The 20,671-nt window shown below is 52.5% G+C and overlaps 2 protein-coding genes across 4 annotated transcripts; one reads left to right on the forward strand and one right to left on the reverse strand.

The window, feature by feature from the left end:
• The first annotated feature begins 300 nt into the window (after positions 1-300).
• OGG1 (8-oxoguanine DNA glycosylase) lies at positions 301-7,708 on the forward strand. Its single transcript, XM_012760564.3, has 7 exons — positions 301-786; positions 1,133-1,380; positions 2,968-3,147; positions 5,176-5,357; positions 6,969-7,119; positions 7,260-7,309; positions 7,570-7,708. The coding sequence occupies exons 1-7, from the start codon at positions 680-682 to the stop codon at positions 7,657-7,659; spliced, it is 1,008 nt and encodes a 335-aa protein (XP_012616018.1). The 5' UTR covers positions 301-679; the 3' UTR covers positions 7,660-7,708.
• Positions 7,709-7,822: 114 nt separating this feature from the next.
• Positions 7,823-19,284, reverse strand: CAMK1 (calcium/calmodulin dependent protein kinase I). 3 transcript variants are annotated; one of them, XM_012760563.2, is made up of 12 exons: positions 19,151-19,284; positions 16,711-16,825; positions 14,951-15,082; positions 13,057-13,131; positions 12,833-12,971; positions 11,720-11,846; positions 11,551-11,626; positions 10,780-10,892; positions 9,808-9,886; positions 9,624-9,711; positions 8,215-8,332; positions 7,823-8,109 (listed from the first exon to the last, which is right to left on the reverse strand). In XM_012760563.2, exons 2-12 carry the CDS (start codon positions 16,791-16,793, stop codon positions 8,027-8,029), a joined length of 1,113 nt encoding a protein of 370 aa, XP_012616017.1. In that variant the 5' UTR covers positions 16,794-16,825; positions 19,151-19,284; the 3' UTR covers positions 7,823-8,026. The 3 variants fall into 3 exon arrangements, with proteins under 3 accessions (XP_012616017.1, XP_075854585.1, XP_075854586.1); XM_075998470.1 differs by having other exon boundaries at positions 19,073-19,284; XM_075998471.1 differs by lacking the exon at positions 19,151-19,284 and adding an exon at positions 18,818-18,836.
• Positions 19,285-20,671: the final 1,387 nt, after the last annotated feature.

Consider the following 20,671-nt stretch of genomic DNA (forward strand, 5'->3'; position numbering starts at 1 on the left):
GAGGACCGACGGCCCTGAGGAGGATAAGGGCTCAGAGACCAGTCAGGAAGATGGGGGCCTGAGGGCGCGCTCTGCGCGGGGCCCGCGGGCGCCGGGCGGGGACACGGCGGCGTGCGGAGCGCGGCGAAGCCCGAGAGAGAACGAGGCCAATAGCCGGCGGGGAGCCCAGCGCGCGCCAACCGCTTCGGCGCCTCGGAGAGCCCCGCCCGCGCGCCGCCACGCCCTGTTTCCCATTGGCACCGCCCCCTTCCTCCTCCTATTGGCTACCTCTGGGTCAAATAAACGGCGCTTGAGCCGTATTTCCGGTGATGGTGAGGTCGGCTCCCCGGAGGAGCCGGAAGAACACGTTTGCGCGCGCTTCCGAAAGTCTGGGCAGCCGCGGGAACTGATGCGAGTGCCCAGAGGCCCGGGAGGAGACGCCGGGAGGCGGGGGCGGGGCCTGCGCCTCAGCAAAGGGGGAGGACTGGGACAGGTGGTGGGGACAGAGCGGGAGGAGCGGGACTTTGGCAAAGCGCGAAGCGAGGGGCCCGCAGGTAGTGGAGGCATCTGGTGGAATATGGCGGGGCCTTAAACAGAGACTGAGAAGCCAGGACCCAGTGGGTGAAGCCGTAAGAGACGTGGTCTCTGGGCTCGGAGTTAGTCCGCTTCCGAGTGGGCGGGGACGTGTTAGCCCAGCAGCATGGGGCATCGAACTCTGGCCTCCGCCCCGGCCCTGTGGGCCTCCATTCCGTGTCCATTCTCCGAGCTGCGCCTGGACCTGGTTCTGGCTTCTGGCCAGTCCTTCCGGTGAGTGACTGCCCCTGGGAGGCCCCTCCCAGGGAGCCCTGGCTCCTGACTCTCAGCGCTGCCGGCCGTGGGTGCACAAGAATTTTGGGGGTGATAGAAGAAACTCCAGGGTACAGAAGAGGAAGCAGGCATGGATAGCCAGCCTCTTACCTCCTTTATCTAGTAGAGGTCGTGTGTGCATTGGTGTTGTATGGACCCAGTGGTGTAACCGACGTAAAAGATAGCTCTTTTACTTTGCAATTAAATCAGTTTTGTAAATGGAGTGGTTATAGGATGGGAGGGATCCCAAAGGGTGCAGGAAGGGAAACTGAGTGCTGCTAAGGCTGTTGTGTACCTATGGACTTAGGTGGAGGGAGCAAAGCCCTGCACACTGGAGTGGTGTGCTGGCGGACCAAGTGTGGACGCTGACTCAAACTGAAGAGAAGCTCTACTGCACTGTGTACCGGGGGGACGCGGGCTGGGTTGGCAGGCCCACACTGGAGGAGCTGGAGGCTGTCCGCGATTACTTCCAGCTAGATGTCTGCCTGGCTCAACTGTATCACCACTGGGGTTCCGTGGACTCCCACTTCCAAGAGGTAGCTCAGAAGTTCCAAGGTGAGTCCAAGGCCTAGGGCAGGGGTTAGGGGGTACTTGGACGTTGGTGAAGTTACTTCTCTGTGACTCAGTTTTATCATCTGTAAGATGTAGACTATCTACTTTGTAGAATTTTATGAGGATTAAAGGAGCTAACATATAAAGCGCTTAGAATAGTGCCCAGCACAAAGTAATTATTATTACTATTTATTTAATTTTGTTGTTGTTGTTGTTAGAGATAGGGTCTCACTCTGTCACCCAGGCTGGAATGCAGTGGTGTGATCATACCTTGCTGTAACCTCAAACTCCTGGGTTCAAGCGATGCTCCTGCCTCAGCTTCCTAAGTAGCTAGGACTACTTGCACGTCACCACACCTGGCTAATTTTTTTTATTTTTTGTAGAGTAAGAGTCTTACTATGTTGCTCAGATTGGTCTTGAACTCTTGGCCTCAAGCAATCCTCAGCTTCCCAAAGTGCTAGGATTACACATGTGAGCCACCATGTGTGGCCAATTATTACTATTATTATTATCCTACTGATCACCACAGTGAAGTGACAAGGATATTGAGCCCATTCCTGGCTGTGTGACCTGGGACTAGTTACTTCATTCATTTTGTAAATATATACAAAGTATCTGCCATATGACTGGGGATACAGCAACAAACAAAATAGACACAGTTCTTGCCTTCATGGTGATTACATTGTGGCCTCTTTTTCTGTAGAGTGATATGGTAACTCAGTTCTCACAAGATGCTGTGAGGAATGATAAGAGGTCTGGTGACGGCCGGGCGCAGTGTCATCTTCACGCCTGTCATCCTAGCACTCTGGGAGGCCAAGGCGGGCGGATTGCTCGAGGTCAGGAGTTCAAAACCAGCCTAAGCAAGAGGGAGACCCCGTCTGTGCTATAAATAGAAAGAAATTAATTGGCCAACTAATATATATAGAAAAAAATTAGCCGGGCATGGTGACGCATGCCTGTAGTCCCAGCTACTTGGGAGGCTGTGGCAGCAGGATCGCTTGAGCCCAGGAGATTGAGGTTGCTGTGAGCTAGGCTGACGCCACGGCACTCACTCTAGCCTGGGCAACAAAGCGAGACTCTGTCTCAAAGAAAAAAAAGAGGTCTGGTGTTGCTTTGTTTTTTATTTATTTATTTATTTATTTTGAGACAGTCTCGCTCTTTTTCTTGGGCTAGAATGCTGTGGTGTAACCTAGCTCACAGCAACCTCAGACTCCTGGGCTCAAGCGATCCTACTGCCTCAGCCTCCCGGGTAGCTGGGACCACAGGCATGCGCCACCATGCCCGGCTAATTTTTTGTATATATGTTTTTAGTTGGCCAATTAATTTCTTTCTGTTTTTAGCAGAGACGGGGTCTCGCTCTTGCTCAGGCTGGTTTTGAACCCCTGACCTCAAGCGATCTTCCTGCCTCGGCCTCCTAGCATGCTAGGATGACTGGCAGGGGCCACCACGCCCAGCTGGTGTTGCTTTCTCTAACAATGCTATCCCTCATTCTCACCTGGAGCCCTGATACCTAGGGTCTGATCTGAGGGTGAGAGGATGCCACTCCTGATGGCAAGTGCTTCTCCTCCCCACTGCCTTTTTGGTTCCCAGGTGTGCGACTGCTGCGACAGGACCCCATTGAATGCCTTTTCTCTTTCATCTGTTCCTCCAACAACAACATTGCCCGCATCACTGGCATGGTGGAGCGGCTGTGCCAGGCCTTTGGACCTCGGCTCATACAGCTTGATGATGTCACCTACCATGGCTTCCCTAGCCTGCAGGACCTGGCTGGTGAGTAGGTGGGTCCCCTACCCCTAGGCCTTTGGTTAGCTTTTTTTTTTTTGATACACAGTCTCGCTTTGTTGCCCAGGCTAGAGTGAGTGCCATGGCGTCAGCCTCGCTCACAGCAACCTCAAACTCCTGGGCTCAAGCAATCCTCCTGCCTCAGCCTCCCGAGTAGCTGGGACTACAGGCATGCGCCACCATGCCCGGCTAATTTTTTCTATATATATTAGTTGGCCAATTAATTTCTTTCTATTTATAGTAGAGATGGGGTCTTGCTCTTGCTCAGGCTGGTTTTGAACTCCTGACCTCAAGCAATCCGCCTGCCTCGGCCTCCCAGAGTGCTAAGATTATAGGCGTGAGCCACCACGCCCGGCCTGCTTAGCTTTTAGGAACTGTTCAGTTCTTTGGTTACTATATCTCAAGGCTTCCTGCCTTCCCCAAAACTGCCCCCATACAGAACCACCCTGCCTGGTCTGGTCAGCTCCAGTTTCTCCTCATCTTCCCTATTCGTCCCTGAAATGTCAGCACCTCACTAGTCTGTGGATTTTGCCCAGTGGTTTCAGTACCTCATCAGAAAAACATCTGTATGCAGTTTACAGTAGTTTGGCGTCAGGAGCATGCCTTCTAGAGACAAACTTCCTGGATCTGAATCTCAGCTCTATCACTTGGGCACATTATTTAGCATCTCTATACTTCAGTTTCTTTATCTGCATAATGGGATAATAATAGCATCTACCTAACAGAGCTGTCCCAAGGGTTGAATAAAGGAATACACATACTGCACCTAGCACAGTGTTTGGCACTCAGGAAGTATGTGTAAAATTCAAACTGCTATCGCTACAGTGACTCGAACAATTTTGCATCCAAGAACACGTGCGCTTCACACAGCCCTGTGTAGCAAGTGTATCAGTTGGCAGATGTGAGAAGAAAGCTATGGGAAGTGCTTGGGGACTATATAGCAAGGAGACAGCCTACCTCAAGAAAAGAGAATGTGGCTCACGCCTGTAATCCTAGCACTCTGGGAGGGAGGCTGAGGCGGGAGGATCACTTGAGCTCAAAAGTTCAAGACCAGCCTGAGCAAGAGCGAGACCCCTTCTCTACTAAAAATAGAAAAAATTAGCCAGTGTGGTGGTGCACACCTGTAGTCCCAGCTGCTTAGAGCCTGAGGCAGGAGCACTGCTTGAGCCCAGGAGTTTGAGGTTGCTGTGAACTAGGCATGGCCCCCTAGCCCAGGTGACAGAGAGAGACTCTGTCTCAAAAAAAAGAAAAGAATGTTTTTAGTGCTTAGAAACCTGATCTTGAATCTTAGCTTCTAGCTTAGTTGTCAAAAGACCTCAAGAAATGTATTCACTTCTCTAAGCTTATCTTAACTTGTTTGTAGAATAGAATAACAGTTTGTATCTAGAAGGGTTTGGGGGATGAATAAAGGAGTCATGAGGCAGTACACTGTAAGGCAAGGGGTTAAGAGCACAAGATATTGGTTGCCCAGACCTGGGTGCAAGATCCCATCTTTCCCGTGTCCTTCTTAAGCAAGTTAGTTAACCTCTGCTAAGCCCTCATTTCTCCTGCCCTATAAAATGGGGAAAACAATAGTATTGTCATCGAGATTCTTGAGAAAAGTCAGCATGGTAATGTACCTAAAGCATTTTGCTAATGTGTGATACCCAGCACTTGATAACAGAAGCTGTTGTTATTACTATGGTTATTTTTTTAGATCGTGGGTGTGACACACTCTTTGGAAAGATTAAAGAACTCAAATGGGGAGCCGAGAAGAACAGCAAGTCCTTCCCAGTCCCAGGACTAGAGTTGGGCTCCAGTGCCCAGTGCGTAGTAATAGTTACGCAGAAAACATTTGTAGTGGGGCAGAACCCAAGCTTTAACCATTTCCTTTGCACATAAAGGTGGCTACTGTCTCCTAGGTGGTGAGGTGGGAGGGGGTATTTAAGAAAAGCATTTATGTGGGGTGGGGGGCTCACACACCAGCCTGAGGACAGGAAAGACTTGACCCCCTGCTTTCCTCCCGACTCCCCACAGGGCCGGAGGTAGAGGCTCATCTCAGAAAGCTGGGCCTGGGCTACCGTGCCCACTACGTGAGTGCCAGTGCCCGAGCCATCCTGGAAGAACAGGGCGGGCTGGCCTGGCTGCAGCAGCTGCGGGAGGCCCCCTACGAGGAGGCCCACAAGGCCCTCTGTGCCCTGCCCGGGGTGGGCACCAAGGTGAGGGCCCCTGTGGGGTAGGAGCTGCCCTCTCCACTCATACTGAGAGTAAGAGAGTGGGAAATGAGGCAATCCTGAGAGCTAGGTGGACGGTTGGCTTCCAGGGGCAGAGCTGGAAGGACAAAGGATATAAGCAGATGTTTTATGAGAGCAGAAAGAGTATAAAGGATTTTGCCTTTGGGCCGGGCGTGGTGGCTCACGCCTGTAATCCTAGCACTCTGGGAGACTGAAGCTGGTGGATTGCTCAAGGTCAGGAGTTCAAAAGCGAAACCCTGTTTCTACTAAAAATAGAGACAAATTAATTGGCAACTAAAAATATATAGAAATAATTTGCTGGGCATGGTGGCACATGCCAGGAATTTGAGGTTGCTGTGAGCTAGGCTGACACCACGGCACTCTAGCCCAGGCAACAGAGTGAGACTATGTGTCAAAAAAACCCCCAAAAAACGAATATTGCCTTTGAATGAATTTCTAGAAATGCCATTTGTTCAGGTGGATATATGTGCTGCTATACGTATGCAGAAATTTCCAGAAGGAATTAGAGGAGGAAACTTAATAGTGGTTCCCTAGGGGAAACAAATAGGAAGTTGTTTCTATGTTTTGTTTTTTTCTTTTCTTAAAATTACATGTACAGGGTTAACTAGCAATAAGATAGAGAATTAGACTTTTTTGTCTTTTTTTTTTTTTTTTTTTTTTTTTTGAGACAGAGTCTCGCTTTGTTGCCCAGGCTAGAGTGAGTGCCGTGTAGTCAGCCTAGCTCAGCAACCTCAAACTCCTGGGCTCAAGCGATCCTGCTGCCTCAGCCTCCCGAGTAGCTGGGACTATAGGCATGCGCCACCATGCCCGGCTAATTTTTTCTATATATATTAGTTGGCCAATTAATTTTCTTTCTATTTATAGTAGAGACGGGGTCTCGCTCTTGCTCAGGCTGGTTTCAAACTCCTGACCTCGAGCAATCCACCCACCTCGGCCTCCCAGAGTGCTAGGATTATAGGCATTAGCCACCGCACCCAGCCTAGACTTTTGTCTTTTTCTTCTTTATACTTCTGTATGGTTTAAAAAATGAATTTGTTTGTTTAAGACAGAGTCTCATTCTGTTGCCCGGGCTAGAGTGCCATGGTGTCAGCCTAGCTCACAGCAACCTCAAACTCCTGACCTCAAGCGATCCTCTAGTCTTAGCCTCCCAGAGTAGTAGGATTACAGATGTGAGCCACTGTGCCTGGCCAAGAATGAATTTTTGATTAAAGAACATTTAATAGAATATTTTAATAGCTGGACTTCAGCTTAACATAAATCTTAGTTCTGTTTGTTCCCAGCTGTGTGACTTTGGCCAAGTCACTTCACCTTTCAGAGCCTGTTATCTTGTCTATAAAATGAGTATGGCAATACCTTTTTCCTATGTTGAGAACCTGGTCTACACAGGTGTGCATGCAGTAGCAGTTTCTATTACAGCTATTTTTAAAATTATTAACAGATAGTACATGTTGATTGGAATTATAGAACAATAGTAACCTCAGAGTGGAGGAGGAAGCAGCTGGTTTGGGGGCTAGAAGCAGGATGTTGGCCAGATCTACCATTCCTCCTCAAGGACTCACTCTGTGTCTGTCAAAGGTGGCTGATTGCATCTGCCTGATGGCCCTAGACAAGCCCCAGGCTGTGCCCGTGGATGTCCACGTGTGGCAGATCGCCCGGCGTGACTATGGCTGGCACCCCACCACGTCCCAGGCGAAGGGCCTGAGCCCCCAGACCAACAAGGAGCTGGGTGAGGAGAAAGATTGGGATGCTGGGGCTGGCGGTGGGCTGAGACGGCAGAAACTTCTCACTCTCATAATCACCTCTCACTCAGACCCTACCTCTGTTCAGAAGAGACCAATTAATTTAACTTCATCACCTCTGATTTAGGAAACTTTTTCCGGAGCCTCTGGGGACCTTATGCTGGCTGGGCCCAAGCGGTGAGTGTACCTAGATTTCCCCTCCTTCTGCAGCCCAGACCCGATAGGACCTCTACACAAGCCCTCACCCAGTGGACTCTTCTAGAAACCCATCACCACGGACTCTGCCATTACCTCCACTGCCCCAGGTGACCCTAAAGAACTTTCCCGCCACCCCAGCTCTAGCCCCAGTAAACTCGTGTTGCCTCTGCTCCCCATGGACCCTTCCATCTACCAACACTGTCACCAGCCCTGACCCTGGTGTCCTCCTCCCCACACAGGTGCTGTTCAGTGCTGACCTACGCCAGTCCCACTGCGCTCAGCAGCCGCCAGCAAAGCGCAGAAAGCGGTCCAAAGGGCCTGAAGGCTAGGTGGGAGGGCACTGGGCAAAGGAATTCTATCCCCTTCATTCATTTCTCCATCCCCATCTAGTCTCATCTTGGAGAGGGCCCTCCCTGCAACTACCTCAGGTGCCAGGCACCCACAAATCAAGCAGTTTGCACAAGATAGGGTGGGGGCTATTTGGAGAGACAGTTATTTATGGTTTTATCTTCTTCCCTTTATTATAAGAAGGAACAATAAAATAGAAACATTTGTATGGAAAATGCACTGAGCAGTGGTAGGGAAGGGGGGTGAGGAGGGGACGGGGCAGGGAAACTCCCGAGTTCAGAGAGGGAAGGGGAGCAGGCTGGCCCCAACCCCTCCGATGCAGGGGTTCCTGACCCTAAATCCAGGGCTCTAGAGCTGGGGGGGCAGTGAGGGGGGCAGTTCTGGGCCCGGCTCCACACAGCAGTCTCGACAGCAGCAGCCAGCTGCCGGCCCTGCATAGAAAGAGAACAGGGTTGGCCGTCGGGGCAGACCCTCCACTCCAGCCTGGCGCCTGTTCGTGGACCACCCGTGCCCTTCTAGAGCGCCACGCTCCTCACCCCCAGCTGCTGGCGTCAGCAGCTCCCCGTGGCTCGCCGTCTGTCCCTGCCCCTCCTGGCTGGTGCCCAGCTGCAGCTTCCTCATGTGCCGTACCACAGCTGTGGCGTTGAAGGCTTGCTGCAGGAAGAGAGGGTGAGAGACTTCTGAGAGAGTGGGAGGTTGTGGGGCTGGCAGTGGGATTCTTACAGCGGTTCTGTTATTTTCATTCAGTGGTTTATCGATTCCCCTAAAACCCTCCAAGCCTCTACAAGGCTTTAAGTTATATTCAGTCACATATATTTACATACACATGCATGCATATATATAAAATATATATATATAAACTTGTATATATAACTAATTCCTTTTCATATGTATAGAAAACGCTATGTAGCATTATATATTAATAACAGGTGCTGCTCTAAGCACTTTACATAATTCTTCACTCTTTGAGGTAGGCACTATTAATATCAACATTTTCAAAGGCAGAAACTGAGGTGCAGAAAGGTTAAGTAACTTGCTCAGGTGTGTGATTCTTTATGCAACATAACCACCTAGATGTTCCAAATATCCTTTCAAATTCACCATATTCAAAACTAAAACTATCTCCTCCCAAAGTTATGTTTCTGCCCTTATGATCACCATCTCAGTGATGGTACCACTGTCTACTCTGTCCCCAACCAGAATCGTGGGGCTGGCCCTCGTTTTTTCCTCCAACATCTATCCCATCGTCGTCACTTCTTGTTGATGTCACCTCCTAGATGACTCCAGGCTCAACAACAGCTCTCTCTTGTTGCTACTGCTCTGGTCCAAGCCAGTCACTGTCTCCTGCCTGCATCTCTGCCATAGCCTCCTCATGGGTCTCCCAGTCTTAATGTCATTTTCTGCATCCTGAGAGCATGTTCTAAAGACCACATTTCTGCTTAATATCTTCCTGGGGCTCTCAGCACCCTCAGAATTAATTCAGTGCTCCACTATGGCATTTAAGGCCCTGAGTGACCTGGCACCTACCTGCTCCTGCTTCTCAGTCCCCTCAGCCCCTCCAGTCCGGCCAGGCTCAGCATTTGTACTTCCCTGAATGCCATGCTCTATCTTGCCCTTGGCCATTTGCACACCTGTTCCCTCTACCTTAGACACTGATCCTCTGTGCCTGGCCCTTTCCCACCCAACTGACAGGTCTGTCAGGTCATCACCACCTTCGTGATCCTTCCTGGACCCCATAGGCTGGACCAGATGCCTCCTGAGGAATTATAGACAGTTTCCTCTAGACTTGGAGGTGAGAGGGAATGTTTGTTGAGTGAATGAATGTGTAAGTAAGCATCCCTGAGCAGTCACTGTGTGCCCAACTTGGTGGTAGTTGCTATGGGAGATGAGCCTTGATGAGGGTGGAGGGGAGTCCTGGGACCCAGGATTAGGGACGTAGGCTCACCTTCCACTTGCTCTTGGCGAAGTTCTTCTTGATCTGCTCACTCACTGACTGGTGGATGTTCTTATCGAGAGCCGTATCTCCTGCAATCCTGCAGTACAGGGATGTGGAGGGTTGCCTGTGAGGGCAGAGGCAGGCCTGGTGGCCCCAGACTCCACCCCAGCCTGCAGCTTGTGGGTGCTCTCACCATGGGTGCTGCAAGGCCTGCTCACAGGTGAACCTCTTCTCTGGATCCTTCTCCATCAAATGCTGGATGAAGTCTTTGGCTGAACCCCCAAGAGAAAAGCAAAGACAGCATGGTAGTGCCTGTGGACACCCCAGGATAGTACCCACATCCCTTAGGTCTGGCCTGGCATCAAAGCAAGACAGGCCAGATCTGTCCATGCACCACCCTGGCCAGCCTGTGCTCTTCCAAACCCAAAGCCACACCCCAAGCCTTCTAGCTCTCTCCTTTCTCTCTTAAGAAAAACGTGATTAATTGACAGTGACTTCATGGGTTTGCCTCTTTTCTTTTTTTTTTTTTTTTTTTGACAGTCTCGCTTTGTTGCCCAGGCTAGAGTGAGTGCCGTGGCGTCAGCCTAGCTCACAGCAACCTCAAACTCCTGGGCTCTAGTGATCCTCCTGCCTCAGCCTCCCAAGTAGCTGGGACTACAGGCATGCACCACCATGCCCGGCTAATTTTTTTCTATATATATTAATTGGCCGATTAATTTCTTTCTATTTATAGTAGAGACGGGGTCTCCCTCTTGCTCAGGCTGGTTTCGAACTCCTGACCTCCAGCAATTCGCCCGCCTCGGCCTCCCAGAGTGCTAGGATTATAGGCGTGAGCCACCTCGCCTGGCCGGGTTTGCCTCTTAATAGGGGGCACAAAAGGAGGGATGAAAATGTTCATGGGGATATTTTAGACATTAGGATGTCAGTAGGGAAAAGGTTTTCAAAATACTATGTTTGAAGTCTAACTGAATGAATGCCTACAAGTTTCTCGGATGGAGGGCCAAGCAGAGGGAAGCACCCAGGGTAGGGTGTCTGGTCTAAAGGACAGCTCTTAGTCTGGCGCTGAAGAACGTGACAGAGGAAGAGAGTAGGGAGAGCCCCCCAGAAAGAGATGAGGATGTCACCAAAGGCAGGGCCCAGGGGAAGAAGGCAAGGCCGTAAATACCAGAGTCAGAGATGTCGTCCCAGTAAGGAGAGTCAAACTCATACTCAGCCTTCAAAATCTGTTCAAAGAGTTTGGCATCATTCTCGTCATAGAAGGGGGGGTAGCCGCAGAGCCTGGCGGGGAGAAACTCATCCTCATTTTCACATTCCATGCACCCACTGCCTCTGGGGTGGAGCTATGGGGCAGTCCCAGGAGTCAGGCAGGACCCACGAGGAGTTGCCCCCAACCTTGTAAACTCCACTCCTCTCTGCCTGCTCACTCATGTCTAGCTACACTGGCTTTCTTTCTGTCCCTTGAACATGCCACCATCTTGCCCCCTCCTCAGAGCCTTTGTACTTTCTGTTCCCTCTGCCTGCACCAATCTTCCCGTACTCCTTAAATGTGTGGCTCAGATGTCAGTCACCTCCACAGCAAGCCCTTCCCCGACCCCCCTCCCTGAAATGGCATCATCCCCATCTCCCTATCCCTGCTTGATGTCTCTGCAGCATTTTTTATCAGCTGGCATTATTTTGTAGATCTGTTTACTTGTTGATTGTCTTCTCTATTAGGTCAGCTCCCTGAGGGCCAGCACTTTGGTTTGTTCCCTGCTAAATCCCCAGTGCTTGGGACAGCACCTGAAACATAGTATCTACTGAATGAAGTGATGTTAGTGATTGATTGGTCAATATAACTATGGATGGAAGGAAAGAAGGGATAAGAGGGAGGAAGAGAGGGAAGCAGGGAGAGGGTAACTCTCAGGCCACCTCCTGCCACAGCGGGGTTCTCACTTACAGGATGTAGGCAATGACTCCAATGGACCAGCAATCCACGGCCTTGCTGTAGGGCTTCTGGGCCAAGACTTCAGGGGCTATGGAGGCAAGGGGACATGGTGGTGACAATCTCTGCCCTGTAGCTCCTGGCTCCTCCCCTGCCCATAGCCCCAGCCCAGGGCCCTCCGCACCCACGTATCCTGGGGTCCCACAGGCGGTGGAGAGCACACTGCCTGGGTCCTCCATCTTGGAGAGGCCAAAGTCGGAGATCATGATCTTGGAGTCTTCATCCAGGCTGTAGTACAGCAGGTTCTCTGGCTTGGAGGGTGGGAGGGAGGGGGTAGGCAGTCAGAGATGGCTATAGGTTGGCAGAACCTTCTACCTTCCCAAGCACCCCCTGAGAAACAGTGGACTTTCCAAAAGCCACTGTGGCTTCATGGCTGCCGTCTTGGCTGGAGGCATGAGGAACTCAAGGAAGTTCTCAAGAAGGCCAAAAGTTCCAGAAAGGACATAGGCCAAAGAGGCGTGGGAGGGAATTTTCTGTAAACCTCAGGTGTGTGTTGTGTAGCCCTAAAGAAATTTTTGAGCATCTACTGTGCCAGGCCCTAGGTTTGTGCTTGATTTCATGTCATCCTTACCACGTCCCCACTGGGCCAGTCTGGATAATCCCACTTAACAGATGAGGAAACTGATGCCTTCAGAGGCAAAGTGACATGCCTAAGAACCCACTTAGGGAGTAGCAGGACCAGAGTTCAAACCCAGATCTGTCACCCCAGCACTCTTCTAGACCAGAATGAGATGTACTACAAAACATGAACACCATCACTATCTCAGTGGAGTAGGGACTCGGGGATTTCTGGCTTTCTTCTTCATGCTTTGCTGTCCCATCTGAGTTTTCTACAAAGAGCAAATGGGGACTTTTATTATCAGAAAGACACGGGAGGGGGATGGAAGGGGGTGGCGTGTCGCTTCAGTGGTGTGTGCACTGAAGGTCCTGATTTCCCCACAGTGCAACACAGCAATGCAACAAAATCGCACTTGTTCCCCATGAATATATACAAATAAAAAATAAATGGAGAAAAAAAAGTAGACCAACATTATTTGGATAAAACAACAGCATCGTTCACTTTTGTGTCCCTTTGAGCATCTGAACTGGAATGGCAAGAGGCAATTTAAGGGTTACAAGTCCATTTTGCAGATGGGAAGCTGAGGCTCCCTGAGGGCTGCCCAAGGTTAGACAGCGAGGGGTTCGTAAAGGCCCCATCCCCAGGTGTCCCAGGTCACCACGCTCCCTTGAGCCCCACCTTGAGGTCCCGGTGTACGATGCCCAGGTCATGCAGGTACTTGACAGCATCCAGCACTTGGAAGATGAGGCGGCTGGCATCCCGCTCTGTGTAGAAGCCTTTTTCCACGATGCGGTCGAACAGCTCCCCGCCCGACACCCTGCAGCAGGGCATGGGGCAGTCAGGCCAAAAGAGTGGGGGCAGAGGGAGAGGTGTGAGGAAGGGGCAGAAGTAGGGTCACTTACAGCTGCATGATGAGGTAGAGGTGGCCCCCACTCTCATAGATATCATCCAGGGCTACAATGTTGGGGTGCTTGATCCTGAAAGGAAAAATAAGGTGGTTCAGCCAGGCGTGGTGGTGGCACCTGTAGTCCCAGCTACTCAGGTGGCTAAGGCAGGAGGTTCACTTGAGCCTAGAAATTCAAGGCTGTAGTGTGCTGTGATGGCCATGCCTGTGGATAGCCACTGCACCTCAGCCTGGGCAATGTAGCAAGACCCATTACTTAAAAAAAATGAGATGGTTCAGAACCATAATCACAGCTCATCAGCTACCTCCCAACTGCATGCAAACCTGGGCAGGACAAACCAAGTATCTGGGTCCCAAAGGGAAAAGCTGATTTATTTCTTGGAAGAGCAGAGGGGTAAACGCTGAGCTCTGGCATCACCCAGACTTGGATCCAAATGCTGCCTCTGCTACCCGCTATTTGTAAGTGTAAGTCTTTTTACCTCATAGCACTTTTTTTCTTTTAAGAGACAAGGTCTCCTTTGTTGTCCAGGCTGGAATGCAGTGATAGCCATGGCACAACATAGCCTCGAACTCCTGGGCTCAAGCAATCCTGCTGCCTCAGCCTCCTGAGTAGCTGGGACTAGAGGCGTGCACCACTGTGCCCAGCTGACGTATAACTTCTGTGAGTTTTCTGTTTACATGTTTGTCAGCCTCCCTGACCAGAACATCAGCTCCACAAGTCCAGGGACTTTGTGGAGCTCACCACTGTTCCTCAAGTATCTGGTGCAAAGTAGTGCTCAATACTACTTGTTTAGGTCAGGAGTTCGAAACTAGCCTGAGCAAGAGCGAGTTCCCCGTCTCTACTAAAAATAAAAATTAATTTACCAACTAAAAATATATATATACAAAATGAGCCAGGCATGGGGGTACATGCCTGTAGTCCCAGCTACTCAGGAGGCTGAGGCAGGAGGATTGCTTGAGCCCAGGAGCTGGAGGTTGCTGTGAGCTAGGCAGACGCCACGGCACTCTAGCCCAGGCAACAGAATGAGACTCTGTCTCAAAAAAATAAAAATAATAATAATAGTAATACTTCTTTAAATGAATGTAACCTCCCAAAGCCTCAGTTTCTTCATCTGTAAAGTGAAACCAATGACAGGACATCATCCCTCAAAGAGTTGGGGTGAGGATCACGTGAGATAATGCAGGTAAGGTACCTGGCACAGTACCTGGCAGCACTCAGTAAACACTCAGATTAACCAATAATGGTGATGGATCTTGATAAGGAGGAAAATTCAGCTCTGCCACAAACTTGCTGTGCGACTGTGGGCAAGTTCCTTGTCCTCTCTGGGTCTCATGCCCCCACCCTCAGCCCCTGATAGTGGAAATGATCATTTCTTCCCTGCCCAGGGTGGTTGGGAAGCTCAGGGGGATCCCAGAAGTAAAGATTCCCTATGAGCTTTCCGGCGGGGGCAGGTTTCTATCAGCATGAGCAATTCATAGGCCAGCCAGTTGCTGACTTAGGGGGTCAGCAAACAGGCATTGTTAAACTTGCTGAATGGCACCGATAAGTGGGGAGAGCTTGAGGTATGTCCAGAGGTAACACCAGCTGAGGTGCATAGGTGCAGGCCATGTTCACAGATTGGCCTTGAGACCTGACTGGACAGATGAAAATGTTGTGAACAAGCACTGGCATCTCAGTCACGTGTGTCCTGTGTACGGCTGTCACAGGCACTGGAAATACAGGACCTCTGACGTCCCCACAGCCTGCCAAGTAGAAATTATTATCCCCACTTCACAAACGAGCAGCTTGAGGCTCAGAGAGTTCACATAATCTGTCCAAAGACAGGGAAGGTAGAGGGTGGGAGGGTCAAGGCAGGGTCAGCCGGGGGCAGAAACAGGCTGTAGCGGCGTACTTGTGCAGGACAGCAATCTCGTTCTCCATGCTGCCCTCCTTGCCCTCCAGGGCCTTCTTGGCAATGCATTTGATGGCCACCAGCTTCCGCGTCTGCTTATCTTCTGCCAGGATGACCTCTGAGAAGGCCCCCCTATGGGGAGAGATTCACAAGGTGAGGAACAGGAACCCATTTCCCTCTAGCGTTTCCTCTACCCACTGTAGGTGATGTGCCCACCACCTCTGGATCAAGGGAGGTGGGATGAGCCTGCCCCCAGCACTCATTCACACTTTGGCCGGTCAGAGTGGTCTCTCCCCTGGCCACAGCAGTCGGTCATGCGAGGCAAGCCAGGTTACTGGCACTTTTGAGAATGAGGCATTCTTTCCTGCTCAGCTGGCAGGGCGTAAGCTTGGAGCTAACGGTGATCATCTCTGCTACCCTATTTAGGGAAAGCCTGCTTGAAAATGAAGCCAACACAAAGGAAGTCAGACCTGAGAAATTATTTCCTGATAGTATCATGTGGGGTCCCACATCTAGCCATGCCTGAAGTCTACAGCCTGAACTATGTGCCCAGTTGATTCTTTTTTCTGCTAAAGCCAATTTCAGGCGTGGCTAATTTAAAACCTTTTAGAACTTCAGAAAACCATCAGCATCACCTGGGAACTTTTTAGAAATACAGAATCTCAGGCCCCATCCCAGACTTAGTAAATCAGAATCTACGTTTTAACAAAATGCTCAGGTGATTTGTATGCTCACTGAAGTTTAAGAAGCAGTGCTTTAGAATAGGCTCTCAGAACAGAATAAACTCATTTATGTTAAAGTTCACTGATTAAGGAGGATTTACTGGAGTATTCTTTCCACATCTGTTTGCTTTCCCTGGGAGAATAAGAAGTCATAAGTCATGTCTTATGGTGAAATGGTAATCTCATCACTCATTCCCAGTCTTGCCTCACTCCAATTTGCCCTCCATGCTGTGGCCAGAGTGACAAACCTGAATTGCAAACCTGCCTCAGTCTTAAATGTCTTCCTGTGGGATAATACCCAGCCTTCTCGCCTAGCATTCAAGGCCCTACATGAACTGTCATCTCCGGCATCTTTGTCCGTTCTTCCCTCAGCCTCTGATTTTAAGCTCCACTAAACTCTACCTCTTTCCACGTATACCATGACTCTGAGCCTTTGGTTATGCTATTCCTTCGGCTGGAATGCCCTTCTTCCTCATGGCAAGTGCACACCTACCCATCCTTCAGTCCCCAGCTCCAATGGCCCCTTCTCCAGATACTTTTTCCCCAGGCGGAAGCCACAACTCTCTCTGGGCTCCACAGAGCCCTCATTCCAGACCTTCACTAGAACACAGTGCACACCCTGTTGCTACTTTCTGTGGGTCTGTCTCCCCTACATGTCTGGGATCAGCTTGAGGGGCCGAGACTGGGTTTGAGTTATTTCTGGATTCCTAGCACCAAGAACAGAGCCGTGCCCAGCTTCAGTTCCCAAACCTAGGCCAGAACACCCAGCTCTTGGCAGCAAGTTAGATAACTGGCCCCTTCATTCTCCTCCACTTCCTTCTCTCTGGCAGAAGCCCAGAGCTGTGGGAAGAGCAGCCCTGTCCCACCCACTGGCGGCCAGAAGTGAAAAGCCAAGGCCTGTCTAGGCCGAAGCGAGGCTGCCCCAGGGCCTGGGCTGTGAGAAACAGGAAGCATTGATCAACTGACCAGAGGAAGCACCACCCTGGACTCAGCCTCCCCCCAGCCATCCAGCTCCCAAACCCCCACTCTGAGACTCACGTGCCCAGAACATCTCGGAAGTCATAAATGTCCCTAATGTCCTCCACCTGCTTCCAGCTGGGGCCTTCCACTGCCCCCGGCATGGCCCACTGCCCCCTGGCCACAGCCAGGGCTCCTGGGAAAGGGAATAGAGGGAGGAAGCTCAGTGGGGCCCAGCCTTCTGTCTAGACATTCACTGCAGGCCCCATTCAGTCAGCGAACCTGCATTTTTATTCATCCCTTGACCCATTCATTTGACAAAATCATTCAGCGCACATTCATTCATTCATTCACCAGTCATTTGTTCATTCAACAACACTCATTTTGCAAATGCTTATGCGTAGAGGAAAACCTTCATGGTGGCAGCAAAATTCTTTATCCAATAAAGTCACGCATTCAATCATTCATTTATTCAAGCTCACTTCCCAGTTTCCCCCTCTCCACATCCAAAGACGCAGGAAAACCCTGACCTCTGGCCGTACAACGGATAAAACCCCAGAGCCGCTTGTAGAAGTGCACAGCCCTGGAGGATCCCCCTGTCCCCACATCCAGCAACGTCCCAGCCCCATCCTGAAAACCGCTGGGGTGTCTCCTCTCCCTCCTCCTTTTCCTCCCCACCCGGCCTCTTGGAAATCAGGTTTCCGGCAGCCTGGGCTTCCAGCAATATCTCAGCCACGTTTTTAAATAGCTCTTTCTGCCCTGTTACCACAGCAACAGCAGCCACAGCTGGAGTTCCCCAGGCCTCTCCCTCCTGACTCCCCATCTGGGTCCGGGCAGCCTGAGAATTGGTCCTACCTAGGCTGGTGCCGTCTCATCCTGACCCAGCCCAGCCCAGCCCTTCCCCTGCTGAGGCCTCTGTCTCATTTCTCCCACCGGGCAGGAGAAGCTAGGAGTTCCCCACCCATTTGTCAGATGGAGGATTGAGAGACTGAGATTGGAGATGGGCAGGGCCTGGGTCCAGAGGCCCAAGTGAAACCCAGCTAGGCCTCCAGCTCAACTTGCTGAGGGCAGAGGCCATGGAGGAACTGCCCTCAGCTGGTCCTTCCAATATGAAACCAGGCTGGGGCCCATTCAGAGAACACAGCCTCTCGACCCCAGCCCAGGCCCACAGAAAGTGAGGCCAAAACAGAGCCCAGCATGCTGTGTGACCAAAGGGAGAGCACTTTCCTTGTCTGTTCTCTGTGAGAGAATGAGGGGAAGGTGAGGGACTAGAGTCCCTGGTGTGAGACTCCACTCCTTGCATGGGACCTTGTTCCCAGCAGGCCCTGGCCATACACCCCAGAGGCAGAAATTTCTAGGAAAGGAGACTTGATGATAAGCTCCAGAGGCAGCATCTTTATTTATTTATTTTTTTTGAGACAGTCTCACTCTGTTGCCGGGGCTACAGTGCGGTGGTGTCAGCCTAGCTCACAGCAACCTCCAACTCCTGGGCTCAGTTGATCCTCCTGCCTCAGCCTCCTGAGTAGCTGGGACTATAGGTATGCGCCACGCATGCCCGGATAATTTTTTCTATATACTTTTAGTTGGCCAATTGATTTGTTTCTATTTTTTGTAGAGACTGGGTCTCGCTTTTGCTCAGGCTGGTCTCGAACTCTTGACTTCAGCAATCCTCCCGCCTAGGCCTCCCAGAGTGCTGGGATTACAGGCCTGAACCACCAGGTCCGGCCCAGAGGCAGAGTCTTAATCCCATCTGGAGGCCTGGCCTATGGCACTCCCAAAGTTCCACACCACGGAACCCAAACATGTGCCTCCCAGATCCAGCACGCCTTGCATGACACCTCGCCATACGTGGACACCAGACATCAGCTGCCTGTCCACACGCACACTCCCCAGACGTCCGTCCACACGTCTCCCACCCAGACCCGTCTCCCACCGCAACACACACGTGCACCCGCACCCCGACTGCGAGACGCCCAAGCGCACGTGCACGCACACTCGGACCCCCAGCCTTACACCCTACATCCCCTGCTCCTCCACCCCGCACCCTCGAAGCTCCCACAGTCCAAACCGAGCCCCAACTCCTTGCACATCTAACGGCAGCTGTCCTGGGCACACATTCGCACCCCAGTCCAACTCCGGCCGACTGCCCTTCCGCCCAGCCGGGCGCGCACCACACCTGGACACCCACCTGCAGCACAAGCACCGCGCTGCGCTGTCGCCCTCACACGCCCGGCCACCGCAAGCCCACGTCCCGCCCGCGGCGCCCACGCCCTTCCACGCGCGGCCCCGGTGCACGCGCAGCGCGCGCACGCACACAGGCCCGCGCCGCCCTCCGCGGTGGCCCGCTCGATTTTCCGCGGGCCTGCCCCGCGCACCTGCGCCGCACCTGCTCGCCGGCCCGGCCCTGCCCATCAGGGTCCCGCCCGCCGGGAAGGGCACCCACCCAGTGACCCCTCCTGGGGGACGGTCGCCAGTGGCTGGGGTCCCCGCCGCCCCTGCGCGGCGCCCGGGCGTGGAGTACCTGCGGCTGCCTGGCCGCGAGGCTGGCGGGGAGGCCCGAGGAGGCCGGCGCGGAGCTCTGGCAAGGGCCAGCAACCGCCGCGCGCCCGCCCGACCGCCCGCTCCCCCGGCGCGGCGCCCGCCCGCGGCGCTGACGTCAGCGGGGGCGGAGCCTGGGCGGCCGGGCAGGGCCGCGGGGAACTGCGGCGCGGGTTCGGGCCTGAGAGACACGCTGGTCGCTTTCCGCCCTCGGCCTCCCGCAGGGCTGCATTCCGGCCGAGCGGGCGGCCTAGGAGACCCAGAAAGACGAGGACGGCTTCGAAGTCGGCAGAGCAGGATTCGAACCCGCAGCCGCCCGGCGCCAGATACTGGCTGACTGGCCGGCTCCGCCCCGTCGCCTCGCGGCTTTCCTCTCAGACCCGCTCTGCGGCCCTCGGGCTCCCGCGCTCCGCCCCGCCGCCCTGGCGGAGCCGCGTCCGCTGAGCCGGCGCGGGACGGGCGGGAGCCGGCGACGACACACACGGTCGCGGCGGTCGCTCGTGGGGGTGGGAGCCCCGCTTCACAAGCGGGGAAACTGAGGCCAGGCCGAGCGCGGTGGCTCACGCCTGTAATCCTAGCACTCTGGGAGGCCGAGGTGGGAGGATCGCTCAAGGTCAAGAGTTCGAAACCAGCCTGAGCAAGAGTGAGACCCCCATCTCTACTATAAATAGAAAGAAATTAATTGGCCAACTAATATTTATAGAAAAAATTAGCCGGGCATGGTGGTGCATGCCTGTAGTCCCAGCTACTCGGGAGGCTGAGGCAGGAGGATCGCTTGAGCCCAGGAGTTGGAGGTTGCTGTGAGCTAGGTTGATGCCACGGCACTCACTGTAGCCTGGGCAACAGAGTGAGACTCTGTCTCAAAAAAAAAAAAAAAACTTTGAGAATCTCTTTCCTAGGTAGCAGGGAGCCAGGGGTGGTCTGTGAGCTTTGTCTGTGGCGTATGACCGGAAAGGGACTGAAAGTCTCCTCTGGCGTCTTACGGAAGGCCTCTGAGCGGCCCAGCCTGGGTCAATGCCCCCTTCTTGAAATAATCATTGTAGCTCAAGGGACAGGGTGCTCGACTGGCCAAGCTGGGGTCATGGGCCCACCCTGGTGTGACAGACCGTCTAGAGCCACATGTGTTGAGGAAGGGACGTTTCTCCAACAGGAAAAGAAAGGGGTGCTGAGTGTACAGGAACACAGCTGTCCTCCTCGGTTTTGTTTGGTTTTTCCTGCTAAACCGTCCCAGGGGAATTGCCATCCTTCTTTATAGCTCAGTTCATAGGTCATTTCCTCAGGGAACCTTCCCACAGTAAATCGCAAAGCATCCCATCTTTCAGATGAGTCTGGGAACAATCTAAGTCAGGGACGAGAGCACATTGATTCGTGTTTCCCTTAGGCCACGCGTCCTGCTCAGGCTGTGGAACAGACGCTGGTGGCCTATTAGTGTTCCCTTCCCCTTCCTACGCGGATTTTGCTGGGCTCCACACTCTCTCCCCACTGCCTCAGCGTTGGATGGCAG

The sequence above is a fragment of the Microcebus murinus genome, chromosome 28 (genome assembly GCF_040939455.1).
Source record: "Microcebus murinus isolate Inina chromosome 28, M.murinus_Inina_mat1.0, whole genome shotgun sequence".
Lineage (NCBI taxonomy): Eukaryota > Metazoa > Chordata > Mammalia > Primates > Cheirogaleidae > Microcebus > Microcebus murinus.

Excerpts from the sequence above, each read along its gene's own strand:
- OGG1 (XM_012760564.3), top strand. The coding sequence starts at position 680 with ATGGGGCATCGAACTCTGGCCTCCGCCCCGGCCCTGTGGGCCTCCATT. Across the intron at positions 1,381-2,967 it reads GGTAGCTCAGAAGTTCCAAG|GTGTGCGACTGCTGCGACAG; the intron begins GTGAGTCCAAGG and ends TTTGGTTCCCAG. Across the intron at positions 7,120-7,259 it reads CCAGACCAACAAGGAGCTGG|GAAACTTTTTCCGGAGCCTC; the intron begins GTGAGGAGAAAG and ends CCTCTGATTTAG.
- CAMK1 (XM_012760563.2), bottom strand. The coding sequence starts at position 16,793 with ATGCCGGGGGCAGTGGAAGGCCCCAGCTGGAAGCAGGTGGAGGACATT. Across the intron at positions 9,887-10,779 it reads GGACGACATCTCTGACTCTG|CCAAAGACTTCATCCAGCAT; the intron begins GTATTTACGGCC and ends TTGGGGGTTCAG. Across the intron at positions 8,110-8,214 it reads GCTGACGCCAGCAGCTGGGG|GGCCGGCAGCTGGCTGCTGC; the intron begins GTGAGGAGCGTG and ends CTTTCTATGCAG.